General features: G+C 48.7%; 1 protein-coding gene across 25 annotated transcripts in view; it reads right to left on the bottom strand.

The window, feature by feature from the left end:
* IMMP2L (inner mitochondrial membrane peptidase subunit 2) overlaps positions 1 to 23,140 on the bottom strand; it is a 690,201-nt gene extending 667,061 nt beyond the window's left edge. For 3 of the 25 annotated variants that reach the window (XR_004957319.1, XR_004957318.1, XM_036246426.1), the window contains exons 1-2: positions 3,922 to 4,101; positions 3,651 to 3,833 (exon numbers count right to left, since the gene is read on the bottom strand). Coding sequence is in view for 15 of the 25 variants with exons in the window: in XM_036246426.1 (XP_036102319.1) it covers positions 3,651 to 3,810 (160 nt within the window). In the remaining 10 variants the exon portion in view is untranslated. Of the gene's footprint in view, positions 1 to 3,650; positions 3,834 to 3,921; positions 4,129 to 13,313; positions 13,492 to 22,594; positions 22,677 to 23,097 lie in introns of those variants that run through there. The other 22 variants (XM_036246434.1, XM_036246432.1, XM_036246433.1 and 19 more) reach the window with 15 other exon arrangements.
* Between the last annotated feature and the right edge of the window lie 2,191 nt (positions 23,141 to 25,331).

The following is a 25,331-nucleotide window of genomic DNA, read 5'->3' as shown; positions in this document are numbered from 1 at the left end:
TTATCCTTGAATTACAGAACTCGTGGAACTACATTTTACCACAGAGAATTTCAGGGATTCTGAAGGTGAGAGCTGTAGCCCAGCTCCACGGCCTGAATAGCATATTTTTTAAATTTATTTGTAGTGCTGTCAGTATCAGATGTCCCCCATTTTCCCCACTTTGCCCCCCTTCACCCAGCCCCATCCCCCACGCCGACGGGCCTTCGTCACACTGTTGTCTGTGTCCGTGCACTATGCATACAGGTAGACGTTCTGCAGTTCATTTCTTCCATCCCCACCCCTCCCGTCCGAGATCTGTCAGTCTTCCATGCAGACACACCTTTGCACCTGTGCCACATTTTTTTTTAATTTTTTTTTTTCATCCTCACCTGAGGACATTTTTCCATTTTTTGTTCAGATAGAGTGGGAGGGAGAGAGAGAGAAACATCGACGTGAAAGGGACACATCGAGTGGCTGCCACCCACACAACCCAACCAGGGCCGGGGACAAACTGCAGCCTAAGTACATGCCCTTAGCGGGAACCGAACCCGGGTCTCTCTGGACCACAGGCTGAGGCTCTAACCGCTGAGCCAAACTGGCCAGGGCCCTATAGCACAGTTTTAAAAGAACATGACTAAAGGGGCTTGGGAAAATTCTACCCTGACCCCGACTCATCATGCCTCGAAATACAGCCTCCTTTACCAGACACAAGCACCTCTCGGTGACTGTAAGGCATCAACTCGAATTGACAAAAAGAGATCAAGAGCAAAGACATGGTTTCCTTTGATCACAGGCATGAACTGTGGTGGATGGAGCAGGGACTCGTCCAATTAACCGTGTGTGTGTGTGTGTGTGTGTGTGTGTGTGTGTGTGTGTGACAAATGGAAAAGACATGTATTCTTTCTTTCGAATGGAAGAGTTCCAGAAGTGGGAAGGTCATACTAACGCTGCATTGCCGACCATGGCCATTCACCTGCCATCTTCCTTTTAAAACAAAAAAACAGCCCAGCCGGTGTGGCTCAGTGGTTGAGTGTCGACCCTGCACCAAGAGGTCACCGGTTCCGTTCCTGGTCAGGACACATGCCCAGGTTGTGGGCCCGATCCTCAGTGGGGGCGTGCAGGAGGCGGCCAGTTGATGTTCTTTCTCATCGATGTTTCTCTCTCTCTCTCCCTCTCCCTTTCTCTCTCTCTAAAAAATCAATAAAGAAAAAAATATTTTAAAACAAACAAGAACAACACTTTATTGCTGTATTATTAACATACAAAAAGCCGTACATATTTAATGTATATAACATGAAGAGTCTGGAGATAAGTCCACACCATGAAACCATCATCCCAGTGGGTTCCATACACATACTACCACCTCCCAATGTGTCCTTCCCCCTCCTCTAATCCCATCAACTTCTGAGCGCATACCCTTGGCTGGGGTGGAGCAGGGGAGAAGTCAGGAGGGAAGCAGTCTTATTTTAGATACATTGTAGGACTGAGGGACTGGGCCCAGGTGTTAGCTGGGGGCCAGGGGGCCCTCTGTGGAAAAGGGACATAAATACACAGGGGGGAGTGAAGGAAGAACCCTCTGTAGATAAAGGTGCAGACACCCCAGGGTGACGACTCTAGTCCCGGGCTCTTGGGCAAAGGTTCATTCCAGGGCTGGGGCCCAGAGGTCCAAGAGGAACCTGGGACATCTTGTTATACCACCAAGGGAAGAAGTCCTCAGAAAACAAGGGACATCGAAAGGGAAACAGGGCCTGCTTGAAGGTGCTCCTACTGGCTAAATGCGGGGAAATTTGATCACCTAAATAATTAACGTCAGTAATGATTATCAACCATTGAAGAATACCTTTGGTTTTGCTTATTTTCTGAAATTAGACAATAGTATTAAAGGACAGGGTATTTGGCTTCCAAAGGCAAATTAGAGGCAGTGCTGATTTTAATTCAGGGTTAATCCAATTAAAGTAGTTTATAAACTGATGCTTGGTAAAATGAGAAATGTTATTTTGAAATGAGTTTCCTTGAGGATTCTTCGCAGAGAGATGCTGGAAACGAAGTTCCCGTGCAGAAAGCTGGTTGTCAGTGAATGAAGCATCCTTCTACATAACGCCACAGTGTAACTGCCGAGCTGATAAATAAAGATGTCCACCGCTCTTTGATTATTCTGTTTGGCACAGCCCATTGTTAAGTGAATTTGGGGTCCAGTCGCAAAGCTTGCGCATTGGAACTATTGAAAAGGCACACTCTTTTGTTAATTGCCATTAATCCTAGCATCCCATGGCTGGACGCCCTGTGGGTTTGTTAGAAAACATCTCATGCTGAAATTAGCTAAGCCTAAAGGATGTTGGAAGAGGCAGAGACACGATAACCCACAAAAAGAGATCCGAATCGGCGTCTCTGCCGCCGGGGCTCACCCCTGGTAGGTCAGTGAACACTTACTGAGCACCTGCTGTCGTAGGTCAGTGAACACTTACTGAGCACCTGCTGTCTGCCTCATGTCAGTTTGCACCCTGACAGAATGAAGACACATCGGTCACCTGTACAGATATTGAACATTAAGCACTGTTCCTTTGTATAACTCTAGCCTTGTGATACGGTGAAGAGGGCTGTAAAATAACATAAAGAAAGATAGATTTTCTGGAGAGAGGCCGCGGGAATGTTGTAGGGACAGCAAACTGCCCAGGGTCCCTCCCTCCCCAGCCCTTCTGCTCTCCGGGAGTGACCACCATCCAGACAGCTGCCCACGGTCCAGCTGGCCATCGGCCCAAGTGGCCGCTCCTGAGAACACACAAACGGTGATTCCTGGGGCTCGCAGTCCTTCGGAGCGCCCCTTCCTCTCCGGGCTGTCCAGCGCCCCACACTTGGCACACGCAGCTGACTGCGATGAGGTCCCCCATTCCCTCTCGGGCCCTGCACCCCGCCACGTGCCACTCCTAGAATGGTCCTGCCCTCTGGTGTCCAGGCCCTCGGGCACGTGCCCCTCCCGTCTTCACCACCCTTCCCCTTTCTCCGGCTTGGCCAGCTGCGACCATCCTTCAGCCTGTTGAGCGTCACTCCGGAGGAAGGCCGGTGGGTCACCGAGTCTGAACGAGAGGCCCTCCCAGTGGCCCACGCCCCGGCCCCTCCCTCCCCGCTGCCCACACCCGACTTGCCCGCCCGCCTCCAGCCAGCTGTGCTCTGCAAGGGCGGAGAGCCGCTCACACCAGGCCTCAGTCCCTGCCCCGAAGGGGTCCATGTTCCCCACAGTTTACTCAAGGAATGAATAAGTCAGGTCCAATGACTTAATAACTAAAAATAATTTTTTTCAATTCTCACCCAAGGATATTTTTCCATTTATCTTCAGACAGAGTGGGAGGGAGAGAGAGAGAAACGTCGATGTGAGAGAGACACGTCGAGTGGCTGCCACCCACGTGACCCCAACCAGGGCGGAGGGCGAACTGCAACCGAGGTACGTGCCCTTAGCGGGAACCGAACCCGCAACCCTCTGGTCCACAGGCCGGTGCTCCAACTGCTGAGCCAAAGCGGTCAGGGCTTAAAATAATTTTTAATGAAGTATTCTGGTAAGCTAACCTCAAAATGCCCCGTCCATGCTAACTATCTATGTTATGCATAGAACGTCGTGGGTGCTGTGGCGGCATGGACTGAGCAAAAGACGTGGCCCGGCCACATCAACAACCTACGCTGTGCGTGTGAGCAGGTGCGTGTCTGTCCCATGTCCCCGTCTCTCATCTTCTCATCTGATCCTTGTCCTTGGCAGCTGAAGGTATTGGTAGAGAGTGGTTTTGTAAACAGATGCGTGTACACTGAACAGCGAGAGGTCGATTGTGGGGGGTCCTCCATAGATCAGAGCACAGCAGTCTTGTCTAAAGGCAGCAGATGACAAGGATCAGGTCATTTTTCATAACCCCTCAAGTACAAGGCATTGAGACTTCTTTTCAACTAACAGCTTACTTTGGGGAAGTGTTTAGCTTGTTTTCCCTCAAAGGCTGTGTTTTTCGGTCCGTGCCCTGGGGTCTGGGGTTCGCCAGCCACCGAGAGTAGAGCTCCGAGCCCGGGCTCCGCCTCGGTCAGAGGGCCTCTGCTTCCATCTGCTCATTCTGTTTCTAATCCTCGCATGTCAGAGAAGATTCTCCTTGGAGGAGGGTTCACTACATTCAACTAGGAAGAAAGAAAGAATCGAGGCGGAGGTTGAGAAACACCGCCTTCCAGAACCCGTGGCGGAGGGAGGCTCACGCTCGAATTCAAGCCTCACATCTTTCCTCATTCCTGTTTAGATTAAACTCATGTCCATCGAGTTTACAGGCCCTTATCTGTGCTACAATGACAAATACCATTTGAATGCAGAAATACCCAGGTAGAGAGAAACCAACATGGGTTTTGAGAAGCACAGTTATTTCTGCTGCAGCCGTTTCTGAATGTATTTATCTTACAAGGTGTCATGCGTTGGCTCTGGACCCATCCTCCAGGGCACAGTTCGTACGTGGACCACCAGAATAGCCTAACCGAACCACAGGCAAGCCCCTGAGCCAGCACCAGCTGCTGTTTTAGGGGCTGTAAACAGATGTCTCATCTCCCTTGAACCATTTCTTAGTAAAAATCACCCTAAATAGAAAAATCCACCAAACTCACATTTAGCTAGGAATTTTAGCTATTCGCCAATCAAAAAACCAAAAAGCAAGGAGGTGACTGAAACTAGAGGGAGATCCATCACCCCACATCCAGAACACCAGCTGGGGAGCCACCCCGGAGTGATGAGCAGCAGCCGGCCCACGTTCACAGCCCTCAGCGGCGGACTGGTACCCACTGCAAAGCACGGAGACGCCTGCAGACAACCCCAGCTCTAGACATCACTAAGTTAGCTGACCCTGGAGATGGACATATGTACTTATTCCTACACTCTATGGAGGTGAGACTCGGCCAATCGAATCATCTCCTCCAGGGTTTTCTATGTGACCCCTCTCAGCCACAGTGCCCACTGGCAGCGCCAGGCTCCCTGGCACGGCCTAGCCACGCCCTCCTTTGGAACCCAGTGTTGTCGGTTATCTCTCCCCCAAACCAGACTGTAGCCTCAAAAGGGAAGGACCATGTCTCTCTTCTCTCCATGGACCCTAATGGTCTGAGAATGTTGCTAAGCATTTGTGGGTGCTAAACAAATGAATGTTGACTGGTTGTTTAAGTTTGCCTATGGCTTGCATCGACCCACTTCCGATGTTGACAGAGAGGCTGGTACGGCTGTGTCGGACACTCCATTCCATTCCATGCCCGTCAAGAGTCTAAGGGGCAGACTGGTGGCCAGCGCAGGCCTTTTGAGAGCCGGCATGTGTCACTCCCAAAGGGCTTTTCTCCTCTCCCCGAGCTCAGTATGAAATCAGAACACTTGGATCCAAGTCCTCGCCACGCCAGTGGCCAGGCAGTTAATTTCTGTTTGAGTCGACTCCCACGAAGGTTCTTTGCTCCAACTGCAACTATCCATGGTTGTATGAGCTGAACTTCAGGCCTTTCCCTTCTATATCAGAAGTCCAAGGAATGGTCCCGCAGTCCCATCCAAACAGCCACTTGGCATGTGTTTGCTAAATACACACAGGTATGAAGTGAAGATCAGACAAGAAGGTGAAGTGTCTTCAGCAGAACTAAACCCAGTCTCCAGAGTAGGTTAGCCTTACAGCAGAAATCAAAGATGGTCTGGAGCACAGGTGCACCAAGTCAGCAATGCCTTGGAGCACAGGTGTAGTGAGTCAGCAACGCCTTGGAGCACAGGTGCAGTGAGTCAGAAACATCTTGGAGCACAGGTGCACTGATGATGGTAAGGATGGGACAGGTAATTTTAGTCCTTAGTGCAGGATAACACACACACTTTGGAAACCTTCCACTATACCCTGCTTTCAGAATCAAAGATAAGCAGCCCATTTGCAAACAAGCACCAGTAATAATAAATAAAACTAAATTATTTTCATACTGGTCAGCAAAGAGGCTTTTTTTCAACTTAATCAACAGCTCAGTGGCCCTGAGAATAAGTTCCTGATCTTTTAAATTCTTTTCAAAATAAAAAAACTTTTTTTTTTTTATTGTCTCCTCAAATGATATCAGGAAACATCACAGTGGTACTTACAGTAAATGGCTTAGAAAGAAAATCCAGTAACATTTTTGATAGATTTTAGGGAATATATGAGCCAGATAAAAATATATGAGCCATACAGAATTTCAAAGCAACTTAAATTAATAGCTATGAGTTCTGAATAATGAAGAAGTTTTCAGAACCTAATATTGCTTTGTTCTGCAAAGAGACTAAGGATATCACCCAAAGACCTTTCCCTGGCCAAATTATTTGTTATCCGACTGATTATAGAGAAAGGAAGAAACGTCACTTCTTCCTACACATCTAGCACAAAGAACCATCATGAAATCACAAATAAAAAGTCGGTGCTAGAAGTGAGATGTACAAAACAGAATCCTACAGGGGATATTTACAATGTTATTTCTCACTGACCAAATTACACCTAGATTTTGCTACATTTGGTGTGATCACTTAAGCACAAATATTTAACAGTCACATAAATTTTTTTTAAATACATTTTTATTGATTTTAGAGAGAGAGAAAGGGAGAGGGAGAGAAAGAGCAAAACATCAATGAGAGAGAACCATCGATTGGCCGCCTCCTGCATGCCCCACACGGGGATCGAGCCCACAACCCAGGCACGTGCCCTGACAGGGAATCGGACCAGAGACCTGCTGGGGCCCGGGAAGGCGCTCCCCACCCGAGCCACGGGAACCAGGGCGTAACAGTTTTTGACTAACAGTACGGTAAAGCTTTGTTGCATTTTTAAAATAAAGACAGAATAATGGGCCACTCTCAAAATCAGTCAAATAAAGTACTCTTCTACAAATCATGAAATTTATAAACTCTGAAAGAAGCATCAATTGGGAGGGAAAAAAAAAAAAACAAACATAAAAAAACAAGTTTATTGTGAAACCAACGAAATAAAAATTTCCGTCCAGTAAAGAATATTCATTATTTTGTGTTGTCTAAAATATTCTATCACTATATTGATACTGTAATACAATTTTTGTTATGCTAATTACCTCAGGCAATCCCTACATTATCCCTACCTTTATCCCATTTTAAAAAGTATAAACGGAATCTCAGAGTAGTTGAGTCATCTCCCCAAGGTCACACAGACAGACAGTAGCGGGACTAAATCCAGGTGATCTGACCCCGTGACCCCTGGCCTTGAGCACTCCGGTCTGCACCGCCTGCCAGCCGCTCTCCACCGAGAAGCATGCTCAGCACTGCCCACGACACAGTGACACAGCGGGTGCGTCGCTGACCTCACACCTGCGCCCCTCTCCACCGAGAAGCATGCTCAGCACTGCCTACGACACAGCGACACAGCGGGTGCTCGCTGGCCTCACACCTGCGCCCCTCTCCACCGAGAAGCATGTCGGCACTGCCTACGACACAGCGGGTGCTCGCTGGCCTCACACCTGCGCCGTCGCAGCATCCGGACCAGCTTGCAGCCGCGTCCTGAATGCACAGTCCATTCAACCCGCTGCATGAAAGGCACACGCTCAGGTCTCACTCGTGCCCGGCAGCTCTCCAAAGGGGCAAGGGGGACAACAGGGAGAAAAGCGCACACCTATACACAACCTCGATGAACAGAGGAGTGTCGCTGAGTTGTCTTTGTTCTGAACGAGCGCGGCCGCCCCGGGCCCTGTTGTCCTTGGGCCGCCTGCACTGCCTCCCAGAACGGGACGCCCCACTGCAGAAACAGAAGCGGGGCGAGCCCTGCACCCCGAACACCCCGCCCGCCAGCCAAGGCCCTTCCTCGTTGCTCACCCGGACCTCGGACCGTCAGAGGGGAGCTAAACCGACTCCACCGCGTGCAACATGTACCCCTGGGCTGCCGCAGAGTCAGTGCCCTTGAAGGGGGACATTCCCCACACCGCTTAGTTAATACCAGAAAAGCACCTCACCGTGCTTCACGCATAATCTTCATATGTGGTATTTTCAGCAAATATAAAAGCAAACACAAAGTCCTTGCAAATCAACCACTTTAAAACCAAAAAACGCAATTAATGTTGAACTACCAGTTTTCCTGCAGTTGTTACATTAGCTAGTCCATATTCATAACCACACCAGCATACTCCGCTTTTCAAACACAAAGCTGATGTGACCAGCGTCACCCTGCACGTCACCTCCTGCCACTAGGAGGACGAATTCTCACCCAATGTACCCGTTTCACATTTTACCCCAATGCACACAGTTCTTCATTTGCTGGAGAACAAAAATATGTGCTGGGCAAAGGGTCAGGATGAGGCCACCAGATGACCCTTGATCAACCCCAAGGCTGTGGTCTCAACAGCATGTTTTCTCATCAGCCAGACTCCTCAGTGAGAGGCACTGTAAGCAAAGATAATAATTAAGTAGTTGACGGCACCATAAGATTAAATGTTGTGTAAGAGCCAATGCAGACTTCCATCTTCTGCTGCGATCATAGATTTGTGAAAAGCAGAGGATATGCAAATCCATGCTAATAAGGTGGCAAACTTTCCCCGAGAGAAAATCACACTTCAGATAAATGCCTCGCCATTTTGATATTCCATAATCAAGTGGCAGTCCTTGGGAATCTATCTTTCCCTATCGACTTCTTGGACTCGGTGTTTTCAACAGAAGCAGATTAGAAAACACTTCCAATCAGCCTTTTTCTTTTTCCAGCGCCTCTCCCAGGAGGAGAGAAACTTAAGACAAATGACTTCAAAACCCTCCCTCCCCGCACACTCCCCGCACAGCCCCCTTTCCTAGCGGTGTGCACAGGTAGCCTACGGCCTTTCACACCCGAGACCTAGGAAGAAAGAGAGAGAGGAAACCCACAGGGCAGTCCCATACCTGGCTAAGGAACTGGTTCCCCTCAACTCTGCGGGTCCCGCCCACACTCCTTCCAAGCGGAGAGGAGCTCACAACACGCAGAGACACAACAGGGAGACAGTGACAACACTACCGGATGGGACGCCTCGCCCGGCCCAGAGAAAATCAATGAGGCCCAAGGAATCTCTTTTGTACCCTGATTTATTTAGGGGAGAACTCTGGAAGGCAGTGTCTTTAGGCTTCTGTGTGCTGCACATATTCTGCTCCCCCGACTGGAGGGAATCTGTAAGAAGACGGTGTCTGTGGCAGAAGGCGAACAGAACCCGAGCCTATTTCAGGGGAGAGGCAGGGCCCGGGGAGAAAGGGTGGGGACGGAGGGGCACACCCACGTAACGCGTGTTGGCTCCTTCCAGGGAAAGGGGCGTAAGTGCAACCCTGAGAGCAAAGTAGGCAGAACCAGCTGGGTAAGAAGTAAACAGCAAGAGGAAGGACCAAAGGAGCCCTGCGTGGTTTACCCCCCAAACAACACAAGCAGGGAGACAGAGTAAGATGCAACACCAGGGTCAAAGATGCCTGCACCCGGGGTTCAGGGAATGTGCGCACACACACTCACACACACACACCAAAAGGACATTATTTTATAATATTAAGACAAAACCAAGAAGAAAACTACTATGTCTGGTCCATTAGCTCGGCCCACAGACGCTCCCAAAAAACTCCATGAGACCTTTTTGACCACATCTTAATGGGCAAAAACTGGCACATCCAGACAGAGCCCGGGCCATCTTGTTGGACGGTTCGTGGCCATGATGGTACAACAGGCGCAGCCTGGGAAGTAGCTACAGTTAAGGAGCCTGCAGACTCTCTCGACAGGCTCCTCAGTGACCTCCTTCCCTACCACACTGCTCTCCACCCTTCCTGAAAACACCTGTCGACAGTGCAGTCCACCATACTGCTCTGTTCAAAAACTCTCACGGCCTGTCAGGGACCAAGTCCGGATTCTGCGGCCCAGCGTTCCAAGGCATCGGAACCCGGCCTATTCTCCCCCAGCATCGCCTTGCTCTGTCCTATGATCCTACGCCCCACCTTCACGCGTGCGACCAGCCCCCCGTCCATGAGCCTGGAAACTACCCCTACCCCCCTCCACTCCATAAATACTGCATTCTGACACCCACCAGCTCAGAGTATCACCTATTCTGTGACGTCACGAGCAATTTCCCTTTTCCACATCCCACCCTGTGCCCCGCCAAGCTCTGTGTACCTCACTGGGAATCTTAGATTATCCTCTGAATCAGCCATGTATTCGTGTATTTATATCCCCTATGTCTACCACAGGGTTCTTTGTTGGCGGGAGGAGGAGGACGCCGACGATGGGGAGGAGGGATTATATACTTTTTAATTGTGGTAAAACACACGGGATACAGAATTTACCCTCTTAACCATTTCTAAGTACATAGTTCAGCAATGATAACTATATTCACATTGTTGTGCAACCAGAGCCCAGAACTCTCCATCTCAGAAAAGTAAAACTTCATACCCACAGAACAACAGCTCTCCCCATTCCCCCCCACACCCAGCCTCTGGCCCCCATCATTTTATGTCTCTATGAGTTTGAATAGTTGAGGTACCTCATATAAATGGAATCATAGAGTGTGTGTCTTCTTGTGACTGATGTAGTTTATCATGTCCTAAAGGTTCATACATATTTTAGCAGGTTCCCATCCTTTTTAGGACTGAGTAATTATCCACTACATGTCCGGACTACATTTTGTTTCTCCATTCATCCATCCATGGACAGTTGGGTTGCTCCCATCTCTTGGCTACAGTGAATAATACTGCTACGAACATGGGTCTTAGAACCCTGCTTTCAACTCTTGGGTGTATACTCGGAAGTGGAATTGCTAGATCACATGGTAATTCTCCTCCAAATTTTGGGGGGAACTGCTGAACTGTTTCCCATAGAGGCTGTACCATTTCACATGCTCACTAAGTGTGCCTAAGGGTTCCAATTTCTCTATATCCTCGCCAACGCTTGTTATTTTCTATTTTGTTTCATAATAGCCATGCCAATGAGTGGGAGGTACTGGTGTCTCATTGTGGTTTTGATCTGCATTTCCCTAAAGATCAGTGACCTTGAGCAGCTTTTCAAGTTCTCATTGGCCATCTGTGTATGTTCTTTGGAGAAATGTCCATTCAAGCCCTTCGCCCATGTTTTATTGGATTGTTCTTGTGGTATGTGGTAGGAGTTTTCACATACTCCAGATGCTAACCCCTTATCAGACATATAAAGCATCGAGTCCTTTTTAAATCTATTTCTCTAATTACTGATTTTTCAGAGTTGGCTATATATATAACAGAAAAATACATTTTGAGTTGAATATGTTTCTTCTTTTTAAAATATCTTGTATAATACAAAATTCAAACTATCTAAGAAGGGGTACAGAAGGGAAAATAAGACTCCCTCCCAACCCTGTTCCCCAGCCACCAAGTCCAGTCCCCAGAGGCACGCTCCTTTTTTTTCTATAATTCCCTCCAAAGACATTCTGTGCCTATACAAGAAAATACACATCTTAACTTACTCACTTCCAAAATAGTAATCTACCTTTGACTTACCTTTTGACTTAATAACTATTTTTGGTCTATATAAATTCTCTCTTTTAAATCACTGCTAAATACTCTACTACATGTACTGTAATTTATTTACCCAGTTCCCTAAGGATGAACATTTAAGTTGTTTCCAACCGCTGCCTAGAATATCCCTAAATATACATTATTCACACAAGTATAAGATCAGTAGGACACAGTAATCAAGTGACATGTGTATTTTAAGTTTTCGTAACTATTTTCAAATTGGTTTCAAAAAGAATTCATACTCCCATTAGCAAAGATGATACTGCCTATTTCCCGTACCCTCGGAAACACACTGTGTCTTCAAAATGTGTTTCTTTGCCCATCCGATTGCCCAAGAAAATGGCATCTCACTGAGGTTTTATTCTGCAGCTCTCTCATTATGAACTGTCTGTCCACATTCTTCGTATCTGTCCATCTTTCTATTTCATTGCTTGTCTTTTTTTCCATTATGTTTCTGGTGTCCTTTATATGTGTATGAAAGTAGCCCCTTTCCTATAATATAAATTGCAAATCTTTTTCCTAGTTTGTCTCTGCTTTTTGATAGTTTTTGAATGTTACTCTGTTTCTGGCAATGCAGAATTTTCAGTCGCATTTTATCGCTCTTTTCTGTAATGGTTTCTGAACAGCTCTTACTTCCTATCCCTCCAATTATCATAGTAAAAATCCGCACTACCTTGCAAATAAAGTACAGCTTCCTAATTGGTCTGCTTCTCATCATTCCCCCTACCTTCCAACTTATTCTACACACTTATCAGATTAATCTTCTTAAAACCGGGTTTGCCCCTTTGAGTCCCCAGTCAAAAATCCTTCAAAAATCATTCAATTATCCCCTCCCTACTATTTATAGACTCCTAAGTCTAATATTTAGGTCACTCACAAGCTAACCTCAATTTATGTATCCCACAGCCGCTTACTGTAGCCAAGTTGTTTCTCTTTGGTCCTAAAGTTAAGAATAAAGGTACGTCCACTATGTCTTCCTTCAAACCGTATCTGGTATTTTGAATGTCCTTCCCTTCCTTGGGGGAGGGGGGGGCGGGTTCAAGTTGGCCTCTCCGCTCTCTCCCAGCCACTCGAGATCCCAGATTCCACGGCTGGCTAGTAAGAGTCTAGTACCGTGTGCAAAAGCAGACAAACAAGCATATCCGATGAATTTTGTGCTGTGGGAGGTCCCAGCAGGGAAACAACCTAGAATGGACAGTGGCCACTAAATCTTTAAGCTGTACCAGGAAATGAGAAGACGTAACCCAGATTTTTTTTTAAAATGTAACAAAGGTCAAGGTAAACAAGAACCCACGGCCTTAAGTTAGTCTGATTGGAGCACAGCACGCTAAGGCCTGGGTGAAAAAACAAAAATGCTGGAGGGGTCAACACAGCCAGGTGAAATGGGGTCTTTTAGGCCAATTCACGCAAGTTTCTACCTTAACCTGAGGGCAGCTGTAAGCCACAACCCCGTAAGCCAGGGCGTGAGCTAGTCAAACAGAAATGTTACCAAGATCACTGACTCCAGCTATACTTTAACCAGCTTTTAAGTGTCCAGACGTGAAACGGATCCGAATACAAATATACTTTTACTCGTCCAATAAACCAGTTCAAACCGTGGTGGGGCAGAGGCTACAGAAAGACAAGGTAAAGGGCTGTTCTACTTCTCTGCCTGAGGGCTTAAAGCAATCCCGGCGGCAGTTAGCCTGGAGCACTCACACAACCCGTGCGGCACGAGAAGAGACTGCGGCTGAGTCAGAACCAGCTGCGCTCTGTCTGCGCGGACAGACTCAGACAGATCAGCCTGGCCTGCACCGGGGCGCAGCTGGATTTGCGCCGTTCCCTGGGCAGCTCACTGAAACGGTCGTACCTCTTTGTATCCCACTGGTAAGACGCGGGGTGAAACGTCCAGGAAGGTTCCACGCGAGGCAAGCACCGCTGAGTTCCCCACGTTCAGCCTGGGTAGGTAGTGGGAGCCCCCGTGGCAAGGAGGGGTGTGGCCTACGTGGTCACCCAGTGCAGCTCTCCACTGACGTGCTATTTGGTTGCTAAGAAGACACGTCGCAAATGAACATTCAAAAAGTTCTACCACACATTCCTCAGAAATGCTTGTGAAATGTCCTTCCCTCCCTTCTCAGTATCCTAAGTCAGATAACACCTAAGGGGATCGTGTGTAATGTTTCTTGTTCAGCAGAGACGACTTCCTTCTGACTGCCCATGTCTACTTTGGGGCCAGTGGTAGGACAGGCATTCTTACGTCTTGTGCCCGGGACCTTCCACCTTTCTGTCGTTGGCACTACGATGTCCTGTGACGGTAACAGAAGAAAGTAGCTACGAGAAGCTGAGATTGCAATATAATAAAGATGTCAACTGAACTGATGAGAGGTCTCAAACTCAGAAATGTAAAGTTCTCTATCATTTTAATTCATTAGCAAGTCACTGCCCATTCCTCTGGTATTTTAAACTAGAGGGACATTTTGATTGAAGATAGAATTACATTTAATGTATTACTTGCCTCAGGATTTCAACAAGACTTTTTTTTTTCCCCTCTTTCCCCAGAATCTTTCTACCTGGCTCTACCTTGCCTTGGTGACTTAGCCCCCAGACTTCTCATAGGAGCTTTAGAATCTGGCCTTTCCTTACCATACACACGAAATAATGTGTCTCTGACTCTATACAGAATTGGGCAATATCATCTGTGCTTTTGGAAGGAGGACCAGGATCTCCAGCCGACAACTAGGTGACAAACATGATCTGGAACTGAACGCACAAGAAAGGGTCCCAAAATGTACACCTTTCCCAAGAAGACACGAGCAGGCTAAATCCGTGAGACATATTCAGATTTTAAAAAATGGTCATTCTCTTCTCAGACGGCTAAATTATCTTTTCAGCAGGACATGTCCCTGAATACCATTTTGTTCAATGTCATTCTGTTATAGCATCAGTGAGATGCCATAGGAATTTAACTCTTGTTTAGATCAATCACCCTTTCATAAATTGGTTTCATTTTACATCATTTCAGTACAGTTCCAAAAACGTATTAATGCTGGTGAGGACTTCCTGTGTTGCCTTTTTAACCCCATGTCATTATTTCCCTTTATTTCTTGTCTACAAAACTAAAAAAAAAAATATTCAAGAGTTGAAGACAGTCACCAAGTATGACTTGTTCAACAAAAAATTCCTTACGGTTCTTGATAATGGGTTGAATTTACATAGAATTCTTACAAATAGCTCATACCATCCTCAGAATAACCTGTGAAGTACACATCTCCATGTCTGCAGAGAGGAAATAAAGTTCAGAGACACGACATTCGTCTCACACGGCCAATGGGAGGGCGAACACCGGGAGAAACCTCTTCACAACTCCATCCATAACCTTTCACCCCCCTGACCACTTTAATGTCCAGATGTATCTTTAATGTCTATTTTTAAAATGTTTTTAAATAAAGGTTTAATGAAATGTTTGGAGTATTAACATCACAGAGTCATACACAACAGGCCACGCCTCAAACTATTAATCTTCTAACTGCTGTTATCACCCACGTGTGCAGACTATAGTACTTCTCTTACACATGAGAAATGGTGAGACTCATAACTATCCAGGCTAGTTAGTTCACCAAGTGCTCCGAACTACCCTTACATAATAACAACACTAAAATTTTTTTTTTCTTTATTGATTTTAGAGACAGAGGGAGAGAAAGAGAGAAACATCAATGAGAGAGAACATCGAATGGCCGTCTCCTGCATGCCCCCCACTGGGGATCAGGCCCACAACCTGGGCATGTGCCCTGACCAGGAATTGAACCAGCAACTTCTTGGTGCACGCGAGTCGATGCTCAACCACTGAGCTACACCGGCTGGGCTGTACCCTCTGTTGTTTGTTAACAAGATGAAATTACCCTAAAATCCAAAACATGCTATTACAAGCATTTCTCTCCTTTTAAAAATGCCTTTGCTGCACATGACTCCAAAACCAGAACTGGGTAATGTGTTTACAACGTATCCTCCAGCCATAAGCAAGACGATTTTTCAAAAGCTGACCTTAAATGCTACGAACATTTTTCAACAGAAAGATATAAAAAAAAGAGTGCATGTCAAAGCGCCATTATAAAGACCTAGCTCTCAGAATAAACTTTTGGATAAAATTGCAAAGATTAAATTTTTGTGATTTATCACATACAAGAAAAATGGGTCCTTCTACCTTCTGGGCATGCTTAGTCCAGAATATGCCACGAGTTACGAAACCGGCAGGAGTTCAATGAGATTCTGAAACAGTCACTCGGGAATGGCAGTGGGGGTGAGCCTGTGCTTGCTCCGGTCATCACTGAGAACCAGCGAGGCCCCTGGCTGCCGTTAGAACACCTGGGGCACTCTGAAAACCATCCGGTCCTGGGTGTCATCCCCGGAGATTCTGATCCGTGTTAGTCATCGACACATGACAAACCAGCGGTGCTCAATTCACAGAACGACTGCACCCAAAAGGGAGAACCTGCTGGTGTCTCTGTGTGCGCGCTGAAGCATCCTCATCCCTACGGGCTCCCGCTACGACAGACACCTGCAGGACACCACGCAGAACAAGCTGGAAGGGGAGTGCACAACTCAAACCCTTTCTGCTGCCATCGTGAGGCCACCAACGATCCCGGCTCCTGAACCGCAGCACCCCAGACCTTCACCCCGCGGCACGCTCCTACTCAGTATCACTTCCTCTGGGAAGCCTTCAGGATCCCACGAACCACGAGGTCCCTTCTCGGCACCCAGCTAAAGCTGAACTCGCCTCAACGACAGCACAGGACACGAGGCGCTTCCGGACACAGCCAGTCTGTCAGCGGCCCAGGGCTCGGCAGGGCAGGACCCATCCTTCCCTGTCACAGTCAGTCTCGGGGACTCCCGACGTCACAGGGACAGACCAGGAGAGGTCTGCCAGCCTTGGAGGCCGCACATCAGTCTTGCCAGGCTGAGTATCGTCCACGTTCCGTAGGGTAACTTCTCCCTGAGCCTCCCAGTGGACACTCTGAAAAGCTGCAACCTCCAGTAAAAGAAAGGGACCCCCCACCTACCCCCACAACTGGACGAGGTTCTAGAACAATGTGAGCAGAAAGGCAGGTGGAGGGACAGCAAAATACACTGAACTGTGGGCCAGAATCCAACAGGTAAGTAGGCTATTCAAGGGTGGGGCAGGTATGCACTTTAGTTAAAAAAAGGGAGGATTAAGCCAACAAAGGGACAACCTGATTTTCATTCCCAAGAAACTGTGACAATCATAGACAGTGATGACAGGCAACTATACCTTCAACATCTTCCTTTCTTTGGGGCTCCTTCCCCTCGGCATATAGACAGTCGTCCCTCCCCTCAAACAAAGAAGTCTGCAGCAGGGTTCTCACTCTGGGTACATGCTAGGATCCCTTGGAGAGCTTTGCAAATTCTGGACTGGAGACCGGCGAAACCCGAATCCCCAGGAGGGCCCACCCCTGCCTCCTCTACCCGCACCTCCCGCCGGTTCACTCCGTCACCCCAGGGGTGTGCTTTCTGCCCCCGCCATTCCAAGGAGCCCAGTGTTTCTGAGGGGATCGCTGCCGTCCTGGTCATTCCCAGCACTGCCTTTACCTGGGCTGCTGCCTGACACTCTGCCGTGGGCCTGAAAAGTGTAGCTGACTCCTCTCCCAGGCTCTCGGGACTCCCCTTCCCTCTCCTGGTCTGTCCCTGTGACGTCGGGAGTCCCCGAGACTGACTGTGGGCCCCTACTCCCCTTCCTATCAGCCCTCCCAGCACAGTCCCGGTCCCGTGCCTCAGCCATGCTCAGATGCACGCGCCCCCAGATCTCCAGCGCCTGCCTCCCGGGCTCTTGGATGCACCGGGCTCCTACACCAACTGCGTCTGGACACCTCCGACCCGCCCTCGGTAAGCCCCCTGCACCTGGGTCACAGCACGTCCAAACCTGAGCACACCGGTCCCTCTCCCTCACCAGGGCCTCGCTCCCATTCCGCTCACATGCTGTCACCAAGACCAGCCAGTTTTCCCTCCTCCTAAGTACTCCCCTGAGCTTCCTCCCTCCCATCCCCATCCCCGTGGTCCAGACTGAGGCACCCCGCTGGCCTCCCATCCCCCACCCCGCCCACAGCCCACTCCGCCTCAATCCAGCCTGCAGGCTGCCTCAGGATCCTGCGTGTCACCGAACTCAGTGGGTCACTGTACACATGGGGCACAGAGTGGCCCTGGGTTAGCCGCTGCTCCCGTCACTCCTGACTCTGCCCTGCGCGGCCCGGTTTTGCTGACCTACAGAGAGTTCCCGGAAGTCACTCTGCTCCCGGAGGGCCATGCAAGGACTCTGCCAGCTGGTCCACCTGGAAGGCTCTCTGCTCCTCAACCTGCCCCTCCACTCAGCTTGCAGGGCTCAGCTCACAGGGCCGGAACCTCCCCGGCACTTCCACCAGGGGTCAGCGCGCTCCGCTCCTGGTTCTTGCCCTGCACCTGCCGGGGTTATGGAGAATCGCACACCACACTCCAAGTGTGTCTAAAGATGTCTATTGTTCGCTGGACTATAACCTCCTTGAGCAGGGACAGTGACTTTTTAATCCTCACCTGAGGATATTTTTCCATTGACTTTTAGAGAGAGTGGAAGGGAGGGAGGGAGGGAGGGAGGGGAGAGAGAAACATCGATGTGAGACACATGGATTGGTTGCCTCCTACCCCACCCCAACCAGGGCCGGGGATCAAACCTGCAACCCAGGTACGTGCCCTTGGCCAGGAATTGAACCCGAGACCCTTCAATCATGGGCAGATGCTCTAACCGCTGAGCCAACCCGGCCAGGGCAAGGACAATGCTTTTTCATCTTTCTAGTAAATTCAATACACATAGCATATAGTTTTTAAAAACTTTTAAGAATGAATGAATGAACCACAGGCCAATGAAAGGTCGAGAAGATACCCACTGGACTGTGAGTGTAGAGAAAGTCCAGAGCCTAAGGAAGTACAGACTCTATTCCAAAGTCCCATCCATAAAAATAATAATAAAAAAAAAAAGACAGAAATACAAGATTATCCAGTAGGATCAAAGTGACAAAGGAAAAAAAACTGATCACTGGACTCAGCAGGCAAAGAGGAGGTCAGAGTCTTCAGCAGAGCAGCTGACAAAGGCCAGCCGGGAGCCAGATATGAAGGGGGTTCTTTCTGAGTCATGGAATTCATCGACCTACGTCCGTGGACTAAGCAGAAAACCAGCCCCTTCCCCCCTCACCTCACCGCTCCTCCCCTCTGTCACTGCCCTCCACAGCCCTTCCCGGTCCCCACAGCCAAATCCCAGGTTCCAGGGGGATTCCCCCAGGTTGGTGCCACCAGGCCTGGCCGGGGGCGACTCTGGGAAGTGAGAGAGGCGGGGAGCCCTGTTCTTGGGGCAAGGACCTAGAGGAAAGGAAGTGAAACGACACTTTGCTGAGGACTCGTGTGGTACCTGATGTGGGTCTACTTCACAAACACACCATCTGACAGTGATCATGAGTCATTACCCCATTTTACAGATGAGGCATCCGTGTCAAGATCACAGAGCCTGCCCCAGAACCCAGGAACGACAGCCTCCGGAGTGTTCCCACCGCCCTGACCTCTCTAAATGAAGGGGACGTGGGCGAGCCGCTCCAGGTTGGAACTCTGAATGCATGATTCTCCAAAACACTATTCTAAGTGTTGGTGGGAGTCTACCGGACCACTCACATCACAGGCGTACAATGAGGTAAAAAGGCTTTGGGGTCCTATCCTAGAAATCTAAGCTCTATTATCCTGATCAGCATTACAAACAAAATGAACTTGAAAATAAGATACAAAGTGTTCTTAAATGGGACTTTTCTTTAAGAATGTTTTTCTTCCACCAAAAAATCACCCAGCTGGTGTGGCTCAGTGGTGGAGCATTGACCCATGCACCAAGAGGTTGCTGCTTCGATTCCCCGTCAGGGCACATGCCCAGGCTGTGGCCTAAATCCCCAGTGTGGGGCATGCAGGAGGCGGCCAGTCGATGTTCTCTGTCATCGACGTTTCTATCTCTCTCCCTCTCCTTTCCCCCCTCTCTCTAAAATCTATAAAGAAAAAAAATTAAAATAAATACATAAAAATTTTAAAGTCACTAAGGATAGCCCTGGCCAGTTTGACTCAGAGGTTGGAGCATCGGCCTTCAGACCAATGAGTCGCGGGTTCGATTCTGGTCAAGGCCATGTACTTCGGCTGCAGTTCGTCCCTGGTCCTGGTCGGGTCGTGTGGGAGGCAACCAGTGGATGTTCCTGTCTCTCTCTCCTCCCTCCCACTCTATCTGATGATAAATAGAAAAGTATCCTCGATGAGGAATAAAAATAAATAAGTAAAAATCACAAGGATGGAAACTATTCCGCCTTGTTAACTTGTGTGAAGAACAACACGGGAGGCACCTGGGGGATATGCGCCTCTCTGGCCAGGGGCTCATGTACAGTGGGCTGTCATTTAGATAAAACATCCTACTAAACCCTGCAGATAAGAACTAATGATGGAAATGCCACAAACTACAGGAATACAGCGGAAAGGCCTATGTCTACCAACAAAACGTACTTAGCAAAGTGCAGCCGGGTGTCCGGCGTGTAATCAGGTGTCTGTGCACTTGTCTTTCCTGGCTTCTCCTGCAGCATTAGGTTCACTAAATACACAGCGGGGCTGCATTATTAAACCCACAACTTGGCAAAATCATGACAGTACGGACATGAAACAGCATTTTTATTGTCTTACAGCCACAGACATTTCTGAAATAGGAATCCTAACTTGGGGCACTCGGCTAGAAATAGTAGTGTTTTTCTCACTGGGGGAGCAGTGTCGGAACCTCTTCAACACATTACAGACACACACACACACACACCCATCCCCAGCTGGCACTGCGTGCAGGCAGGGCTCTGGAGGGGCTGTGGGGCGGGGCGGAGCATGTCAAGTGTCAGTCCTGGTCCCAGAATTTCTAGGATCAGATATAACAGGTGATTGCTGCGAAAATGCAAGCACCCAGCAGGCTTAGCGCCTTCAGGAAAGTTAAATACTAGTTTGCTTTTTCACAATCACAGGAAAGGTCATAAAGTGATGGGTGATCATAGAGAGAAACAGGGAGAGAAATGAACAGGGTCAGTCACTGGCTTTTCTACACACTCATCTAACATTTAACATTCTCATCGTTCTGTTCTGACAGATGAGAAGTTAGGGAGCAGAGAAGTTTTCAGCGGTCTGAGGGGCACAGCTGACAAGACCAGAGGCAGGAATCAAGCTCACGTCCAAGAGACGGCATGAGAAGGCACGCTGCTTCTGCCGAGGGCTCGGGGCGGAACGGGAATGGTGGTCAGTAGCCAAAAATACTGAGATAAAAGGCAGAACTTTAGAATTTTGCCGACTAGTAATATATAATTATGAAATTAAAAGTCAAAGAAAGAAACACGAATTGTTGACAGCGGTCATGTGAGAGTGAATTCAGAGGAGACTCACTTTCTACCTTTTGTATCCTTGCAAGATCCCATTTTAAATAACCTTCTGAAACCTTTGCAACCAGAAAAAGACACTCTTTCCCTTCGATAAAAAATGAGGTTAATGTACAGAAACCCATGTGAGTGGACCTTAGCATTTATATTCCTAAGTGTATCATCCCTATATTCTCCATCCTTCTTCATCTAGGGTCATCTGTATAAGAATTCCAAAAACTATCCTCATCTAATTATGATACTGTATAATACACTCACTACCCTGGGAAATGACCACACTATTCATTATAGGACTCACATCACCATGGTCAGTCAGCCCTGAAAGTTTACTAGTGAAAGCACCAGACCCGTACACCAGAAGGTCAGTAGCATAGGGAAGGTCTTTTTTTTTTTTTAATCCTCACTGGAGGACATTTTTCCATTTTTTTGTTCAGAGTGGGAGGGAGGGAGAGAGAGAAACATCGATGTGAAAGGGACACATCGAGTGGCTGCCACCGCACAACCCAACCAGGGCCGGGGACAAACTGCAACCGAAGCACATGCCCTTAGCGGGAACCAAACCCGGGTCTCTCTGGACCACAGGCTGACGCTCTAACCGCTGAGCCAAACCGGCCAGGGCACAGGGAAGGTCTTGTACGTGAACACTTAATAACACAAAATCCACGGAAAACTGGTAAAGAAGGCCTGACCCAAAACAGACATTTCCATCACAATTTTATCATTCCATCAACCTACTTATTAACAGATAAATATCTGTTGAATCAGTGAATGAACCCATCATCAATAAACAACTATTTTCTGGGTTTTCAGAAAGTAAATGATATGGTCACTTGCTACTTGAGTCAAACAAATAAAAAGGCAAGTTCAGGCCACAAGCGGCCCATGTCTCAGATCCCTGTGTGATAACCCAGAGTATGGTTCTCCCCCATTCTTGCTCGTAGCTAACCTGAAATTCAACGAATTCAAAAAGTCTGTTTCTATGTGACACATCGGATGCAGGTATTCCCAAACTTCTGAGAGGAGCTGGGTTTCATTCCACCAATATGAGGAGGGGGAAGTGAGGTGCTGGTGAGTGGCGGAAAATTCCCAGAAAAGGACCAAGGAAAAAGACCACAGTGACCATCACTTCCAACCTCCAAGGACTTCGATGTGCTGTTTGGCAACTTTTCAGAAAGAAGAGAATGCTGGTAAGGGGGTAGCAAAAGTGAAAAGAGGCTTAGCCTGCTCATTTCTCCCTGCCCAAGACACCTTCCTCTATAAGCCAGAGAGAAGACCCCAGAAGAAATTCAACACCTGTGATACTGCTAATTAACTTGACACTTCCGGGGTCCTCAAGAATGTTTACAGGAGTCCCCTTTACAAATGCAAACATCCTTGGAAGGTTCCTGTTGGTTATCTAAAAGGACCAGGAGTCTTTAATTGTACTGCCCCAGGGATGAGTCAGACCTCAGAGGTACCGGCCAGCATTCCACAGCCAAGGGTAAGGGCAAAGGGCCAGCCAACTCCACGCTGTAAGCCCGAAAAAACTCTTGGCCTTGGAGAATGTGACCCTTGAAGGCGGGCCTCGGATTCCTTATGAAAACGTGGAACGGGGCCGCAAGATCCCCGGGGGCAGCTCTGGCTCTAGCCCTAGTGTCCCCTGCTCTGTCTCTGGGCCTGTCCTGGCTCCCTCCATCCCTGATACCTTACTTACCCTTTCTCCCGCTCTTCCTCGGTGAGAAGGGGTAAGTGGATATTTTGTGCCCTCGCCCAATTTGGCCAAAATCCTAAAAGTAAAAAATGACAGAGACAGACACATGTTTTAAAATCCTGAAGTTCATGCCCTAGGAACTCCCACCACCTGCCCAACACTTCCAGGCGGGGGCAGCGCGTGCCCACAGCGCGCCCTCCCGGCCTGGACCTGGGGCCGGTCCTTGCCTTGGGGCGCGGTGGAGGAGCGGTCGGCTGGGGCTGGGGTGGCGGGCGCCGGAGGAGCCGGCAGCAGAGGCGGCCTCAAATCAGCACGCGAGCAGACACACATGGCCCCAGCCCCGGCCGGCAGCCCTCCGACCCCTGCAAGGGCCGCCCCGCCTGCGGCCACCCCCGAGGAGGGTCCCGGGCCCTGCGGCCCACCTGGCGGCGGCGCACCGGCCCACCCGCACCAGTTTCAAGGCCCCCCACCCGCCGCCGGGCGCCCGCCCTCCGCACCCGCTGCGCAGCTCGGCCCAGGGGAAGGCCCGCGCGGCCCCGCCCTCCGCCGGCGTCAAGCCCCACCCCCGCCCCCCGGCGCGCTGCGCCAGCGCCAAGCCCCGCCCCCGCCGCGCGGTAAGCAAAACCTGGTCGGGATTTACGACGGATCACGACGGATCGTCCAGCAAGCCCTTGCTCAGCCCTTTCTTCTAAACGCAGCGCCGCCCTCCTGACCCGGAGGGCCACGTGGAGCTGGAGTCTCGGAAACCGTCCCCACCCCTTCCCGTGTGTAAGGGTCGGAAGCCGGACCCTGGCAGTGGCGTTGACTGCGCAGCTGTGGTGGCCAGAGGTCGCCGCTCCTAACCGCGTGTTTTCCCCGCGGTGCGCAAAGCCCGCCCGCGGGAATAACCAGCGCGGGTGCGGACTTGGGAGAAACTCCACTGCAAGCCTCACCCTTTGCTTGCACATGTGCAAACTGGGCATTGGGTCATTACAAATGTGCAAACTGGGCATTGGGTCATTACAAATGTGCAAACTGGGCATTGGGTCATCGCAACCCGCGAAGCAAGCGCGACCTAGAATTCGCAAACACAGAGAACACTTTTCCTCTGTTTTCTTACCCCTCCCCCAGCGGTGTCCCCCCTTAGGGCTTCATTGCCTTCCGGACACTGCTGGCCCGCTGCTCTGTGCCTTTGCAAAGCCCTGAAGGCCAATCGGAGCCATGCATCTGGTCGAAGTTGTGATAAATCTAAAGGTGTGGGAACTCAGATACAACTCCTGGAGTCTCCTGAGGGTATACGCTGCTTTCATAGTTTTTCTTATCTGTCCCTGAAGTAGTGAAAGTGGGGGAAGCTCTTTCTTGCCATTCCTTAAGGATTTAACTCCAAGAGCACATAGGGGAGGGGACCTATTTGTAAAGTGGACTGGACTCGGGGTGCTGTGGCCCCCAATTAAAGAGATGGACCCTGGTAGCTGACTGTCTAGAAGGGGCAGAATAAGCAACAAAGACATGTATGTGTGGGTTTTATTACACATATAAAAAAGAGTTGCTAAAGTAGGACCTGGCTTTTTCACGGAAATCCATCAAACGTACTTAAAAAGAAGCTGAGGTCATCTGAAGAGGTTAGATTCCAACTACATGGAATCAACACAAGGGACACAGGAAGGTCTCTGGGTGCCGAGGGTTAGGGAGGAGGGATGAATAGACTGGATGGTACTGATCTGTCAATGAGGTTCATTAGTTGTAACAGCAAATGGACTACTTGGTGCTGGGATGTTGATCGTTGGGGAGGTTGTGCACGTGTGGGGTCAGGAGATATCTGGGAACTCTACTTTCTGCTCAATTTTGCTGTAAACTTAAAACTGCCCTAAAAATTAGTCCATTTCAAAAAAAAAAAGCAGTAGCTGTGATAAAGCTGCAGAACATCTCATTTTCTTCAAATCCATCGTTTCTAAACTATTTGTCTGTATGTGTGTGGTTGAAATATGAGTTAGTTGTCTCCTTACATTAGAACAGCCCTCCATGTGGCATCAATTTCATCAGGGAGAAAATGAACCACATCTTCCTAAGGTACGAAATTAAATTATGGTTAGACATGATGTCTTACAAATCCTATGAATATATTTACATTCAAATCTGCTCCTATCCATACATGCTTACAGTCACTTACAATCAGTCAGCAAATAGTGCAAGATATCTCAGAGGTCTGCAGACTTTTTGGTCTCAAGCTGTCTTTACGGTCTTAACATGACTGAGGACTTTCAAGAGATTGTGTTTGGCCCTGGCCAGTTTGGCTCAGCACTTAGAGCGTTGGCCTGTGGTCCAGAGAGACCCGGGTTCAGTTCCCGCTAAGGGCACGTACCTTAGTTGCAGTTTGTCCCTGGCCCTGGTTGGGTGGTGCGGGTGGCAACCACTCAATGTGCCCCTTTCACGGTAATCTCTCTCTCTCTCTCTCTCTCTCTCAATTCCTCTCTCTCCCTCCCACTCTATCTGAACAAAAAAATGGAAAAAAATGTCCTCGAGTGAGGATAAAAAAATTAATTAATTAAATAAATAAATAAAGTGATTGTGTCTGTGTGGGATATATATGTCCATACTTACTGTATTAAAAATTAAAACAAAAACATCTTAAATTTGTGTTTAATTCATTTTAAAAATTAAAAATCAGTACATGTTTCTATAAACAACATATTTTGAATCATGGCTACTTAACAAAAAAAAGACAGAGAAAAGTGGGCAACAGGAAACACAC

The sequence above is a fragment of the Molossus molossus genome, unplaced genomic scaffold (assembly GCF_014108415.1).
Source record: "Molossus molossus isolate mMolMol1 unplaced genomic scaffold, mMolMol1.p scaffold_m16_p_7, whole genome shotgun sequence".
Classification (NCBI taxonomy): domain Eukaryota; kingdom Metazoa; phylum Chordata; class Mammalia; order Chiroptera; family Molossidae; genus Molossus; species Molossus molossus.
The sequence above is the reverse complement of the archived record's forward strand: the minus strand, read 5'-3'. Positions and strand labels throughout refer to the sequence as shown.